This window comes from Phalacrocorax aristotelis, chromosome 19 (assembly GCF_949628215.1).
Source record: "Phalacrocorax aristotelis chromosome 19, bGulAri2.1, whole genome shotgun sequence".
Lineage (NCBI taxonomy): Eukaryota > Metazoa > Chordata > Aves > Suliformes > Phalacrocoracidae > Phalacrocorax > Phalacrocorax aristotelis.
Genome location: NC_134294.1, coordinates 3,313,342 through 3,328,731, shown reverse-complemented (window position 1 = coordinate 3,328,731; position 15,390 = coordinate 3,313,342). Strand labels below are relative to the sequence as shown.

At 38.7% G+C, this 15,390-nt stretch overlaps 1 protein-coding gene across 4 annotated transcripts in view; it reads left to right on the top strand.

Moving 5' to 3' along the window:
* Positions 1-15,390, top strand: part of VPS13D (vacuolar protein sorting 13 homolog D) — a 110,860-nt gene that overhangs the window by 24,710 nt on the left and 70,760 nt on the right. For 2 of the 4 annotated variants that reach the window (XM_075113754.1, XM_075113756.1), the window contains 15 exons: positions 711-891; positions 1,887-2,069; positions 3,157-3,204; positions 4,517-4,736; positions 5,079-5,289; positions 5,426-5,597; positions 7,420-7,532; positions 8,079-8,288; positions 10,141-10,406; positions 10,587-10,720; positions 11,660-11,815; positions 12,397-12,616; positions 13,472-13,546; positions 14,286-14,492; positions 14,954-15,043. In XM_075113754.1, coding sequence (XP_074969855.1) covers positions 711-891; positions 1,887-2,069; positions 3,157-3,204; positions 4,517-4,736; positions 5,079-5,289; positions 5,426-5,597; positions 7,420-7,532; positions 8,079-8,288; positions 10,141-10,406; positions 10,587-10,720; positions 11,660-11,815; positions 12,397-12,616; positions 13,472-13,546; positions 14,286-14,492; positions 14,954-15,043 — 2,486 coding nt within the window. The remainder of the gene's footprint in view (positions 1-710; positions 892-1,886; positions 2,070-3,156; positions 3,205-4,516; positions 4,737-5,078; positions 5,290-5,425; positions 5,598-7,419; positions 7,533-8,078; positions 8,289-10,140; positions 10,407-10,586; positions 10,721-11,659; positions 11,816-12,396; positions 12,617-13,471; positions 13,547-14,285; positions 14,493-14,953; positions 15,044-15,390) is intronic. The other 2 variants (XM_075113758.1, XM_075113757.1) reach the window with 2 other exon arrangements.

Below are 15,390 nucleotides of genomic sequence, written 5' to 3'. Positions count from 1 at the left end.
CTTCTTTGTCCTGCAATGTATATGGCTTATCAGGAATAATATTTTTTTTTTCGCCCTAAAGCTGTTCTTGAAACTATTTAGGTGATAGTTTGTTCTTAGATAAAGTAGTCATTGTTTTTCAGAAGTTGGAAGAGGTTTTCAGCTGATGAAATCGATTTTCCATTGCTGCTTAATTTTGGAACTATGAGTTTGCTTTTGCCACAGTGTAGTCTTGAAGTTCTGCTTTGTGGAAAGCAATAGATCTTATCCGGTGATGTTTCATGGTTTTCCACCCCTCCTCCACCCACTGGAATTAATCAGATTAGAAATTATCCACGTAATGTTATAGAATTAATTTCAAATGTAACAGCACACTGATTCAGAGTTGAATCTGCATATTATCATGCAGTAGAGTACGTGTCTTACAAGCCGCTGTTCAGATGTATAAAATCACCAAAGGTCTATCTGTCAGATGTTGAGCTGAGAGGTACAGTCCACATGTAGGATTTTCCTGTTTGCTTAATTAAAACTCAGTAGCACTTAAATATACATAATTTAGAAATACTTAATATAAAACCAGTTTTTCTTATCTATAATTGCAATAGTTTTCATTTATAGCCTGTGTACATCAGTTAAATCCTCTATATTATTATTTTAAAGGCAAAAAAAAACAGCACTATTTGTAAAACGTAGCTAAGAGAGCTAAATTTTACTTTCAACCTTTCTCATAGATATGGGAGGCCAGATCCGTTGCTACAGAGGGAGTGTGATATTCGTGTCACTCTGCGAATGGCGTCTGTTCAGTATGTGCATACCCAGCGCTTCCAGGCAGAGGTTGTGTCTTTCATCCAACATTTTACCCAGCTTCAGGATGTCTTGGGGCGACAAAGAGCAGCAATTGAAGGACAAACAGTATGTCGGGTTTTTTCCGTTCTTTCCTAGCCTACTTTTGGAAGTTGAACAGCAGTATAAAATTTATGTTAATGCATCAACTCGGTGAGTTGAAATCATGAGAGGTTTTAGAGTTCTGGTGTTAGTGGAGATTGCTTATACTCATCTTGTAATTAAAAGACCTTATTTAGGACCATCCTGCTGCTATTTGAGAGTATAGGATATCAAATTTGCACATGACTTAAAACTTTGGCACCTGGACCCTGTGCTCTGCACTGCTATAGGTGTTTTCCTATCTTTGTGGTGCTGGACAAAAAAGGCTCAAGATTCTATCTTGCCTTTTTCTCCACTGTTCACCAGCTAGTTGTAATACCTGAATAAGGAGAACCAAGTGAGGAGTCATTCTGTTGTACTCAGTGTATGTCTTTGGTTAAGGATGGTGGCTGGTAGACCGGGAAAATCAGGTGCTGAACTTCTGCACAGTAGAGTGTATAAATAATCATGATGGTCGTAGCCTGTTTTGTACAAAACCTAATGTGGGAGTGATTAATATAGCTAACAGTAATAGACTTGTTTAAAATGTTGCTTCTCAAAATTGAAAGACAGACGGTTAATACTTGCATCTATTAAAATGCTTCATTGTGCATCAGTTTGGAAGTTTGAATCTGATTTTGAAACATCTGCTCTAAATAATTTTTTTCCTTTTGTAAATAATTTTTCTTAAGTAATGTTTAAGTAGTGAGCTGAGTAGTGTCTGTTGTGCCTCCTTTAGCTCAGTGGTGACACAGGTGTGTGCTGTTGGTTTCATGGTGCTTTTTGTAACTAGCATTTATTCTCTGCCTAAAATAAGAGTTCTTTTTCTTTTTTCTTTTTTTTTGTATAAAATTTTATCACACCTTAATTTGTAAATCAAGGAACAGTGTTCCTGAATTCAGTACTAATCAGTGTGAAAGAAGCACCTGCTTCCTGTATTTTTTAACATTTTTTTTTTTTAAATGATTTTTCCCTCTTCCCAGGTAAGAGATAAGGCACAGCGAGCTTCCCGGGTTCTTCTTGATATTGAGGCTGGTGCTCCTGTTCTGCTCATACCAGAAAGCTCAAAGTCCAATAGTCTTATTGTAGCTAATCTTGGAAAACTGAAAGTCAAGAACAGGTTTCTGTTTGCGGGTATGCCGGGTACTTCCTCACTAAAGAACAAGGTAAGAACATTACTTCTTAATTTAGCAGCTTGTGGTTTTACTAGTTCTTGTGCATTTTATTTCTATATCAAAATGGTAAATGATTCTTACATTTTACTTTATATATATATATCTACACACTTTGTACATATAGTAGCGAAACAGTCCATGGCAGCATGCTGGGTAATCTGGATCTGGCCTGCTGCTGATTGTACCCAGCTGCTCCCTTCTGTGCCTGCACCTGGGCTCGCTTCCTGAGACCTTCAGGGCAGAGGGGAAACTGTTCTGTAGAATTCACTAGAACCGGCCTTGCTAGGAAGCAGGACGCAGCTGGGTGCACACCTGAATGTGGGAGCGTAACAGGCTTTCAGCTAACCCTCTTCCGTAGCTTCTGCAACTCCTCATCAAACAAAATTCCTACAGCTTGAGTAGCAGAAAGCAGAGGTCTGTATTGGCTGAGACTTGCTGGAACACACTGGAGAACAGAGTTTGTTTTAACTTTTTTTTTCTGCTCATAATGAAACAATTTGTATAGTTGCTTTGATTAGGTGAAACCTAACGAAAGGTTTCCAGCGAATGCTTGAACCTAAGGCCAGGCGCAGGACAGGGAGTAGTTGGTGTTGCTCTTGAGAGATGCAGCCACAAAATGTGGGGTGAGGAAGATCCATCTTGGGTGGCTTTGTATATCTAACCTATGCAACAAAACGGGTAGTTGTTGTGGAAGCCCCCTAATCCCATTTAAAGGGGGCCAGAAATTAGCTGGACTAAATTGCTGCAGCAGTTCTGTGGTGTGTCTGTTACCTCCATCTGATTTCTATCTACCAGTGTCTTTACTGTAAGGAAGTGTGGACTCTAATATCGAGTTGTCTTGTGTACTGTAGTGTGCTGATGTATTTAAAGGTTTGTAAGGGGTAGATTCCTATATTAATGTTAGATGTTAAGAGACAGGATGTGTGCGTAGTAATTATATTTCAACTTAAAAATACTGTGTTACGTAACACTGTAGAAATGTGAGGCTTGAAATGGGGTAAGGTGGGGTTTTGGTTGGTTTTTTTTTGGTTGGTTGGTTTTTTTTCATTTTTTTCTCTGTCCTATGTTTATTTTTGAGGATCTGATTTTACAAGGCAATGCATACAAGGATCCAGTTTTATTTGAGGTATTTCACATCTTTACAGTAGCGTTCAGGTGCTCCTCATTAATTTAAAACAAGGAAATCTTCTTGTGGAATTTAGCACTTTTAGAAGTTCCTTTATACCTTAAAAATGATGGTTTTGTTTTAAAAACTTTGCTGAATTGTGTCAGCATTGGATTTAAATTTGTTGTGTGGTGTTTTTTATGCATGCCTGAGGTGCTATTAATTTGGTTTTATTGCATAAATTCATAGATTTACAGATGATGTGATGATTTTTCTTTGCATGTACACCTCAGTCTTGTCTTTACAATATAAAGTTAATGTCTCCAAATTTTTAATCTTAAAATCCTTGATCATGGCTGCAATGAATTTTTCCAATAAATAATATTTAAAAATCACATAAGGCATGTAAGATTAATAATTAAAGCCAGAAAGGGAAGGTTATGGGTAAGGATTGTACGGTGACATCAGAAGCTGATACAGGAAGACGGTGGAAATGATAGTAACTATACAGCAGTTGCAAGTGTAGTGAGCAATCCCAGAGTAAGGCAAGTGGATCCCTAAAGAGTGACGGTGGTTATCTGCCAGGGCGTGAGAAGCTGAATAAAACTGAACCATGAGGTTAATAAATTTAAATCAGGCCAGATGAAATGAACCCTGAAATTGGCTTTGGAGTATAAAGGTAGTGTGTAAACCTGTTCCACCAGACATGTTTTTGGGAGAACTAAATTCATAATGTTGATGTGACTATTTTAATAGTCAACTATACCCTTTGCAGGGTTTTGATGCTAGGCAGCATCAGGAAGGTGGAAAGGCTTGTAAGATCTCTACTGGATACGTGGTGGTGGGCAAATGTCTAAAATGTCATACATCGATACAAACGAGCTTTTATTTTTTCACTTGTTGGGAATTTAACAGTAAGGGTAGGGATTTATTCTGTGTTAAACTTAGCTACCGCAGAAAAATTTTGGGACACATTTCGTTATAATGATGGAAGTATTTAGTGCATAAAATAACTTCATGTATGGAGGTGTTTGTTCACTTATTCTAATCAAATATTAAGTTGCTGACATGATCTTGCAGAAATTGTGTCATATGTTGTTTTCACCATCTGAAGATGTGCTGAAAAACAGCTTTAAATATTTAACAATCTTTATTGTGCAGAAATGCTTGATACCTTGACAGTCTTACCCCCTCTATTGTGTATTAATTTTATTTACATGGGGGTTTTTTTGGTTTTGTGCAAAATCCACTGGTTTTGCTTGAACCTTGGTGTATTGGTTCCTTAGAATTTAAATTAAAAATCTATCATTAATTACAAAATCACTTTCATTAGCAGGATTCCGCTCAATTTTCATCTCCTTTGGGAACCCCAAAACATAGCGTGAAGAAAACAAGTGCTGATGAATCAAAAGTAGTGATGGAAGGATTGTTCATGAAAAAATCATCAGGAACAAACATTTCGAGGCTGAAGAGTGAGCCTATCCTGAACACATTGAGCAAGCAACAAGGGCAACAGTCAAAGCTACCTATTGTGCCAAACCCTGACAGCCCAGGTACGTGATAAATAGTAGAAACCCCACGTAGCTCTTCTTCCTTGTAAAATAATGCAGTGCAATTTTGGTTGTATCTTATGTGACACCAAAAAAGTAAGGATCTGGGTCTAAAGACTGTAGATTTAAAAAGAAATGACTACTTAGTTTCAGAGTTGGTTTTTGCAGCTTAAGGGATTAGGGAACTGTAGTTCAGTTTCCAGAAGAACAGTCCTGCAATTTGGGGCATGTTTCGAGATGCATATTGCAGATGTATAAGGAGTGTAGTTGGACTCTTTAGGTTGCATTATTTTTGTACAGGTTCTTTTTTTCTTTCTTAATATGTTGTCTCCTGTGCACTTCCAGAGGATCACATCTGCCTCTTAGACTGCATTGTGGTTGATCTGCAGGACATGGACATATTTGCTGCGGAAAGATATCAGAGAGAGTACTCGCAGGCTGGGGAAGATACAAGTGCAGACTTGAGCTTTCCATCCTACTTCGTGAGGCAGACGGGAGGAAGCCTATTAACAGAACCTTTCAGACTGAAGTTACAAGTAGAGAGAAACTTAGACAAGTGAGTTTATCTGAACAGGATCACTGTCTGCTCTCAGCCTAAAGCCAGTGTTTTAAATGCCTTTTATTGTATCTTGAAAGTATTGCCTGCCGTGTTACAGCACCTTGAAATACTGAGATCTTTTCCTTTGTTACAGAGAGCTAAGTCACGCAGTTGCAGACATATCAATACATGGCAATCTGTCATCAGTCCATTGCTCTCTGGATTTGAATAAGTATAAACTGATACGTGGACTGCTGGAGAACAACCTTGGGGAGCCTATAGAAGAGTTCATGCGGCCTTATGATTTGCAAGATCCAAGAATTCATGTAAGAGGAAGTACAGGCAGTTGAAATTCTGTCTTGAAATGTCTGGGGTTTTTGCTGATGAGGCGAAGTATCTGTTGTTTTCTTGTTGTTTACCAGGTGGAGTGGTAGATTTAAAAAAAAAAAAAAATAAAAAGAAAAAAGAAAAAGTAGACAAACAGTGAAGGGACGTTTTTGTCTCTAGATACTGCTGTGAGTTCAGATTTTTCTCAGCAGCACCACTGTGCTTTCAGGTGTGACTTGTTCTTATGATTGCTTCACGTTTCTGAGATACTAATCTTCACAAGAGGCGAGTGAGAAACAGCCATCATTGCCTGTATTTGTGTTGTGGTTTATCCCCAGCTGGCAGCGCAGCCCCACACAGGCGCGCGCTCGCTCCCCCCACAGTGGGATGGGGGAGAGAATCAGAAGGGTAAAAGTGAGAAAACTCCTGGGTTGAGATAAAGCCAGTTGAAGAGGGAAAGCAAAGGCCACGTGCACCAGCACAGCAAGCCAAGGAGTTCCTTCACCCCTCCCCGTGGGCAGGTGGGTGCTCAGCCACCCCCAGCACAGCAGGGCTCCATGGCGTGTAGCGGTGACTGGGGAAGGCAAACGCCATCGCTGCCAGCGTCCCCCCTTCCCCCTCCTTCCCCCAGCTCTGTGTGCTGGGCATGGCGCCGTGCGGTGTGGGACAGCCCTGGGGTCGGTTGGGGTCACTGTCCCGGCCGTGTCCCCTCCCAGCCCCTTGTGCCCCCCAGCCCCTCGCTGCTGGGGTGGGGTGAGGGGCAGGAAAGGCCTTGGCTCTGCGCAAGCCCTGCTCAGCGGGAACGGAACCATCCCTGGGCTATCGGCGCTGTTGCCAGCACAAATCCAAACCACAGCCCCATACCAGCTTCTGTGGAGGAAATGAGCTCTGGCCCAGCCAAAACCAGCACAATTTGTTAGTTCACGTTAGGTTTGCTGAAATATCAGTGGGGAAAAAAAGTAAACGAATCTACGAAAACTGTAGCTTTTTTTTTTCCCCTGAAGTATTTAAGCTCTGCTGCTATTGCAATATATTATTGGTACACTAACAAGTTTAAGATTTTTCCGTTTGAATGGAGCTTTTTGGAGGGACTTGATTGTTCAGCTGAGCTTTTTTTTTTTTTTTTTGAGCAGGTTCTCAAGTATTGCCTATTTGGCTGTTGTGAAATACTGTCCTTTCAGGAAGAGTGTGGGCAGCATCTGGAACTAATCAATATTCATCTTTATGAGTGGGAAGGGAATTGTTTGAATACCATGTTTTATCTCGATCTTTTGGGGCGTCGAAGCATTATCTGTGTTGCACAACCATAATCTTTGCTTAAGAAGCAAATACGTGACCCCAGCAGGGGGAAAATTACTAGGAAGCATCTAGGACTCTTTTTATGATCTGAGAAAAAGGATAGATAAAGTTATCCTAATACAAGAATGCTCTACATGCCAGGCTTTTAACCTAAAACTCGGGAGGGTGGGGAGTGGGGGGAAGTTTCAGAACCTACAAATCTGATTTAACAATAGAAGGTACCTGGAACAGTTTGAAAGAATTGTTGGCTGTTTGTTTTTTTTGGGAGGTGACAATGGCAACATTTTGTTTAAGAGCAAAGAAGCTATAGAACAATAGCGTGAAAATGGTTAATAGACATCTTTCATGTTGAAGGCTACACTGTTGTGAAATGTCACTTTTTTCCCAGCAGTGGTTAATGAAACTCTTTGACGAGAAAGACGCTGCAGCTGTTTGCATTTGTCTGAAATAACAAAATTTAAATCAGGAATGAAAGTTTAAACAGATGCCTTTAAAAAGAATGTTGGTGTTTTCCACTTTCAGACAGTTTTGAGTGGAGAAGTGTATACTTCCATGTCGTTCCTCATTGACATGGTTAATGTGAGTCTGGAGCTGATGGATCCAAAAGGAAAAGATGGATGCAGCTCTTTAGCCAGGTATGAATTTTCTTTTCTTACTGAATACCTTATTCAAATACTGTGCACATCTGAGAGACTATAGGGTAGGACTTAACATAATACATGAAATTACAGCTTAATAATGCAGTGAAATGGAATTTCTTAATTAGAGTTCAAACTGCAAGTTTCAGCTGATCTGAAAGATGAAAGGGAATGACACTGTTCAAAAGATACCATCTGTGTCTTTCAAGTTGTCCTTGAAATCACAGTTCAGTAATCGGTTGACTTGCCCGAGACAAATGGTATTCTAATTCAGAAAAAACAGATTTCTGCTATGTTGCTTTGTTTTTTGTTTTGGTTTTTTTTGTTTTTATCCAGAAGGTTCTGTATCAGCAGAAAATACTATTGCATAGAGTATAGATCTTCTTTCTATCTCTGTGACGAGATGTGATTATAGTTGTTTTAGAAAATATGTGAATGAAAGATATCAACAGTATACCATGCATACTTTTAAAAGAAGTGGCTTCTAGAAATAAATGAGCTACAAGACTCTTAAATGTATTGCTTTGCTTTTTATTCTCCTAGGTTTGATTTTAAGAAATCCAAGTTGCTTTTTGAAAGCTCTTCAAATGGAACAAAGTCTGTAAATCTGGTTTCTCATTCCATGATGGCGTTTGACACACGTTATGCTGGACAGAAGTCTACTGCAGGCACACCAAATGTATTCAATTGCATCTTTCAGTCATCGAAGAATACTAGTAGTCCAGGAGCAATCCAGATTGAATTGCACTTCAGGTTAGCGATGCTGGGATTTGGTTGGTTGGTTGTAATAATGACGTACTTGATCAGGATTGCCTTGGTTTCAGTACAGCTGTTATTAATGTAGATAAACTTGCTGCCATTGTATTTAATCTGAAGACATTTTTGGGGTGGTCAGTGTACTTGGTAGATTGAAACCTACAGTTATTGATTAACCGAAGGTTGTTGGATTCCCCCCCTCCCACATTAGTGCAGGAGAATATTTAGATTTGGATGTGTAATGCATCGGGTGAGATTCTGGCCTATTAAACTCAGTAGCGCTTAAAGCTTGATAAGTCTGGCCTATCACTTGTACGTTTGCATAAAACCATATCATAGAATTTTTAGTACATGTTGCACAAAAGCTGTTTTCCAGTAGGTGTCACACTTGCCTTTCTGAGAGAATTAAATACAGAAATGGCACCTCTTTCAAAAAACAATCTCTACATTCTCTTCTGTATTCTATTCTACCCTGTTTGTCCGTATCCAAATCCCTTGGAAGGCATCACAGTGGATATCTGGTTTGTTCCAATTTAATATTGAAAACGGTAGTACAATGTCAGCACGGTGTTTTGTTGAGGGATGCTAACTAACAAAAAAGAGGGTGAAGTGAGATGACTAGAGATGTTACTTTCACTTTTGATCAGGCTCACTGACCAAACTCAGCTTTCAACTTTTGTATGATACCTTCTGAAGCAGTTGCAGGAGTAGCGTAGGAAAAAACCTGTGGACTATTTTAGTTCAATAGAAAATCCGGAAGGTATTTCTTCATAAACAAACTCCAGGCAACTGAGAGAAATACGTTTTATAGATTTGGATACTGCATGATGGTTTTAAGTACTTAATACATTTGTGTTCAGACAGACAGCAAGATTTTTATTTGAATAAAACTAAAATGCCATTTGCACAGAACAGCCTAGTCTGGTTTATGAGTGATAGTTTCAGGAATTTTCTTCCCAACTGTTGTGCTTTTAAATTTTAGCCACATAAGCATGTGTTGCGTTTTTACTGGTGAGAGCATCCTTGGCACTAGATATAAGCTTTTGCAGAGCTCAGTGATAGTGTTATACTGGCTCGTGCCTTTTGGAAATATCCTGGAGAGCCAGGGAGGGTTAAAGGCTTTTACTGTTGGAAGCATGCAGGCAGGCTGCTTCTCACAAAGGAATTACAGTTCTTTAGAGATTTTATAGTTCAGAATGTGCTGGATATAGAATTGTTTCATGGTATTTAAGCACTTAGATTATTTTCCAGTTAGCATGACCAAATATAATTGGTATTCCAGATCATGAAGCCAAACACTTTTATCCCTCCTAGCCAGATACTCAAAATGTGATGCTAAAAGTTCAGTAAGGCTAGCATTTTTTCTGAATGACAAAGAAGCTTCCTGTGCTGCAAAATGCTGTCAGAGCGTGAGAGGAAACACATTGTATATCTAATCTGAGGGGTATGGAGTCAGGTCTAAACTTCACATGCAGTACATTAGGTTTGATACCGAACAGACGTAAAATAATAATAAAAATATCAGTTTTAAAATTTGAGACTTTGCAAATTACTATCGATAATGTAAATGAGTTAATTTCTTGTTACGCAGAATTTTTCACTTAACCTTTTCTATCATTACAGCTTAGAATTCATGCAGTTAAGATCTGTTGGGTTTCTGTGGGTACAACAACTTGATGAATTTCGATCTGTTTAAGTATATTATGTATGTATTTTAAAGGCCAGACACTCTATAAACTAAGTGTACCCCCATAAAGTTCCATACTTGCTAGACACTGGTAGTTTTCTGCATCATTTTAAATACATGCAAGATGTAAAGTTCGTACGTATGCTTCTCTCTTCTTAAAAGGTCTACTAAGGATTCCTCCAGTTTCACAGTTGTTCTGAACAATCTTCGGGTATTTCTAATATTTGACTGGTTGTTACTTGTTCATGACTTTTTATATACTCCTGGAGATACCAAAAAGCGGGAAAATCACCGTCCTTCCCGGCAGCGTACCTCTAGCAGTGAAACAACTGTAGTTCCAAAGACAGTGAAAAGTGGAGTAGTTACAAAACGTTCATCTCTACACGTGACTGCAGAAAAACAACTGGAAGTTAAGGTTAATGTGACAGGTAAATGTGGTGTTCTTTCGTGTTTTTTTAGGAGCTTTTCTGTTAAAAGCCATGTTGTGCTAGTGGAAAAAAAAGGTCCTTTAAAGGATGGAAAGTCAAGAAACTGGCTACAAATGCTTAAAATATCTTAATGTTATTTCCAATTGCCTTGTTTATTCTTTGTCATTTTGTTTTGTTAAGGAACTGAATTTGTGGTTGTTGAAGACATGTCTTGTTTCGATACCAATGCAATTATTTTGAAGGGGACTACTGTTCTCACTTACAAGCCCAAGCTGTTAGATCGTCCTTTCTCTGGAAGTTTGTTTGGCATTGAGGTAAGAAGAAATAAATCTGCTTTTGGTAAAACATCTAAAATCGGAGGAGCTTGTGAAGATACTTTGCTATGAATATATATACAACAGGAGCGGTCAACAGATGATTTTTGAAGTTTGTTAGTTCCTCATCAAATGCTTTTATTCTACAGCATTTTTAAGAATGGGTTTATATTGTTCTATTAAAACATTGACATGCTTGACTGTCATCTCACAATATTGCTAGTTACTAATCCAGCTTCCAGCCGTAAACCGGCAAATTCATTGAACGCTGAGGAGTGACGGGGTAGGCGGAAGCCCATGTGGTCAGCAAAGGCCTGCAAGCTGTAATCACAACTAACTTGGGGTGAACAAGCAGTGTCGTGCCATTGGAATACACAAGCAGGGATCTTCTGCAAGTAGGAATTTTGAGTATGCAAAGTGATCCTTGCATGCTGTTCAGCAGAGAAGGACTGCAGCTGGAGCGCTGTGGCCAGTGTTGGGGAAACAGAGCTGAGGAAGCTCTGCACAGCTGAGAAGAGAGCAACAAGAACACTCAGAATTGAGGGGTACATAACCTATTGGGAAGGCTTAAAAGAACTTGCTCAGAAGAGGAGGCTGGGGAGAGATGTGGTAGATCCTAAATGGTTATTGTAGACCAAAGAACAAAGCATTTCCCATATCTGTGAGGGGAGGAGTAGTGGAGTTCAGCTTAGCAGTAAAGGGAATATTTGATGGCATATCAGAATCTCTTTTCTTGAACTGACAGCGTAGCTGGGCACTGGAATAAATTGTCTGGAAGGATTTTGGAATCTCTTCTGTGTTTAAGTTTACAAAGGAATTTTCTGGACAGAACAGTTTGGCTATAGTTCATGTTTTGTGATAGACTTTGATTTCGAGGTTCTTGCCAGGCCAGTTCTCTCAGTTCCTAATTTTTTTTTAAAAACCATTCTGAATCTTTAGGTTTTTTCATGCCGGTTAGGAAATGAGCAAGAGACCGCACTGTCAATTATTGATCCAGTACAAATTCAGATGGAACTTATTGGGAATGCTTCCTACCCAAGCGGTTCAGGACTGTTGGATGCTTTCAATAGTGAGGATTTTCCTCCCATTCTAGAGGTAATATTAAAGGCTGGTATAAAACTATATGCGATAGAGAATACTAGGTCATGATCTTGCATGGTTTTTTTTTATGCCCAAGGATTCAATGGAATACTTTCAAATGTATAAGAAAAGAATAAGGTAGAAATTTCCTGAAGTGGAAAAGGCAAAGGAACAAGCATGCAGAAGGTGCTCCTGGTGGTAACAAAGGGGTGATTTCTGGGGTGTATTAGAGAGATTAATAGTGGGGAAAAAAGTGGGCTGATAATGTAGACATGTTAGATAGTTCCTGAGAACTGAAAAAAGGCTTATTTTCTGTAATTCATTGATAATGCTTATTAGAGGGGGAATCTGTTTAGAGACTTGTTTTTACCATTATACCAAGGGAAAGCTTTTTTCCTCCTGATATATGCTTTTAATGCTTCTGTTTGTTAGTAAATAATAAGAAATTTGGTAATTTTATTACTGGAGCTTTAAAACAGTTAATTTTAATATTAAATTTTGTATTCCTTTGGGAAAAGCTTTGTTCATATTCCAAGTATACAAGAAAAATGTGTAGAAAAAGTGTACCTGAATCTAATATTTTCTTTTTCATTTAGATTCAGTTGCAAGCACTGGATATCAGACTGTCATACAATGATGTTCAACTGTTCTTGGCAATTGCAAAGTCAATTCCTCAGCAGACTAGTGCAGCTATGCCTGACTCAGCTGCATCGATCGCTGGAAATACTGCTAATCCTTCTAGTGCAGCACTGGTGAACGAGACCTTGACACATGAAAACAGGGAGGTATCCAAACGTGTGTTGGATCCTGTTCTTGGTATGTTTTTAACTGTTGGAGTGAAGGCATTTTTTATATCTAAAGGAGGTTTCTGCGGTGCAAAGCTAGACTTTATGCTGAACACGATGATGTTGATATTTTCATCGTGTAAAACCCTTCGTTGATTTGAATTATCTGATGATAACATTATACTGATGATACTATTAAAAATAGATTGTTTTTTCTGCTTGTAGTAATGGGTTGTTTTCTTTAGCATTGCTTGTCACTGCGTATCATCATGATGGAGTACTTCTTAGGTAGCAAACTTCTGAAGGGGAAGAGGGGCCACCTCTTCAAACTCATTAAAGTGATAGTGAAATGGAAAGCATCCTAATTACTAGTCACCTCTTCATGGCTAGCAATCTTCTGTTGTGGTGACATTGCTTTTTCACAAACGAAAAATTGTGTGTGGCTGGAACCGCTGCCTGGCAATAATGAGGAAATACACACTAGTGAAAAAGGCTTTCTTCTCTGCTGCTGCACTTGAGTCATGTGGGGAGTTCAAAGTAAATAAGTAATTGTGTTCTGAATGAAGGGTTGGCTTACAAAAAAAACTGAAATCCATGGAATATGTTGGCTTCCCATAGGAGAATAAACATAGCCCATATATTCCAGAATGTAAACATTATGGGCTGGGGGTTTCTTTTTCAGGTGGTTTTTTTTTTGTTTGTTTGTTTTTTTGTTTGTTTGTTTGGGTTTTTTTTGTAAAAGCAGTGTGGAATCCTATGCTTTTTCTACAGTTGCAGCGTTAAATAGACAAAACCCCATTTTCCATACAGATACATCTTCATTTTAGAAATTAAAACACATAGCTAACTGTCAAGGATTTATGATTGATTAATTGTTCAATTACAGAGGTACAGCTGGCTCGCCTACAGGAGTTGGGATTTGGTATGGAAGATTGTCGTAGAGGTCTTCTCATCTGCCAGGGTAACCTCAACTATTCTTAGCTGGCCTTGCAGATTGTTCATATTACCTCACTTGCAATTAAGTAAAAACTTTCAGACTGTACGGTAGCTGCTGGACAGGCAGCACCTGCTTGTCTTCTCTACTTTGGCTGTGTTGGCATATAATCTTAAGCATTCTTATTTTTCTGTTCTACTAATGTGTAGAACCCACCCACCAAAGGTTCCTCTTGCCTTTTAGGATGTTGTGCGGGGGGCGTTTGAGTGTGGTTTTGTTTTGGGGGTTAGAGTTGGTTTGGTGGTGGGGTTTTTTTTGTTTTTTTTTTAATGGTATACCTATTTCTTGCTGTTATCCACCTCTTGCTCTTTAGAGCACGCGTTTTCATCTCTCCATGTTTGAATAATATATTTTACCTACTTCTACATGTAATACATGAAAAGGAAGCTTTAATACAAGTGATTCTTTTTCTTTAGCACTGTCATGTTTCCCACCTTATTTATAGGCATTCATAATATTAACACAGACTTACATTATGTTACCACGTGGTTTGCAAACTTCAGAACATATTTGTTATTCTTAGAAAATGCCAATATACTTATAATCTTCTCATATTTATGTTATTAAATGGAACACATTCAAAGTACTGTTGGTGTCTTGCTATACTTCTTGAGAGAGGGAATTAGTTTGCTTCCATATGTTTTAAATAAGTACATTTCATTGAGAAAGTAGATGACAATTGATTGGCTGTTTGGTTCTATCTAAGGTGACTTGAAAAAAGCAGCGAGTTGGTTATTTAAGAATGCTGAACCTTTGAAATCAGTTTCCCTGACCTCTTCTGGTCGAGATAGCCAGGGGATTGTGCCTTTTCAGTTCATCTCTGGAGTGGAAGTAAAAGCCGAAAGTATATGCATTTGCTTTATTGATGACTGCATGGACTGTGATGTTCCCCTTGCTGAGTTAACCTTTTCACGTGAGTATCTTGTTTTGCTGAGCGTATTGCGTAAAATTAGTGTCAGTTACTGTGTGTGTTCAGCACCGTGCTCCAGTTTCTTAGGACTTGGGAAATTTCAGCTGACAGTGTTGTGGTGGTGGTTGTGTGAGGTCTTGGGGTTTTAGGGGTTCTTTTTCTTGTGTTTTGGTTTTTGTTTTAAGTTTTGTTTTTAAGAAAATTGCAGCCTTTTTAGGGTTAAGATTCTGGTTTCCCCTTTACACATCACATAACAAATGGAATCCATACTGAGCAGAACCTTACAGAAGCTCTGCATTGTAAAGCATGGCTGTCTATAGACATTATTTGAAGAGTATTACGATATGCTTTTTGTACTATTTCAATTTAAAAGACAAGACAAACCCTTCCATTACTACTTAACAGTTCACAAAATCAGGAAATGGGATTGTTTTGCATTAGTATAATGCTTACTTTTTTTGCAGGTTTGAATTTTCTCCAACATTTGAGAGCCAACCCTGAAGGCTACGCTCATTTTACTCTCTCTGGAGATTATTACAATCGTGAGCTTTCAGGTGAAATACTGGGGGGTGGGGGGGTTGTTTTCTTTATTTAAGTTCAGGAAAACAGCCTTGCCTACTACAGTAGCGTGAAATTCACCCAACAGGAAATGCATAGAAGGGAATGTGAAAGGTTGACTTTTGTGATCGTGTGTGTGTGAGAACATGTGATCCTAGACAAGATATCCTAACCTGATATCGGATGGAGGGATGTGGAAAGTAGAGAGATTGCTGATACAAAAGGTGCACTGAAGTTTTCAAATGTAATTGCATAAAAAGATTATCCAAGAACATGACAGTTATGTAACTTGCTATCTCTATATTAGCTTCCCTTTTTTAGTATTTACTTGTTTTGATACATT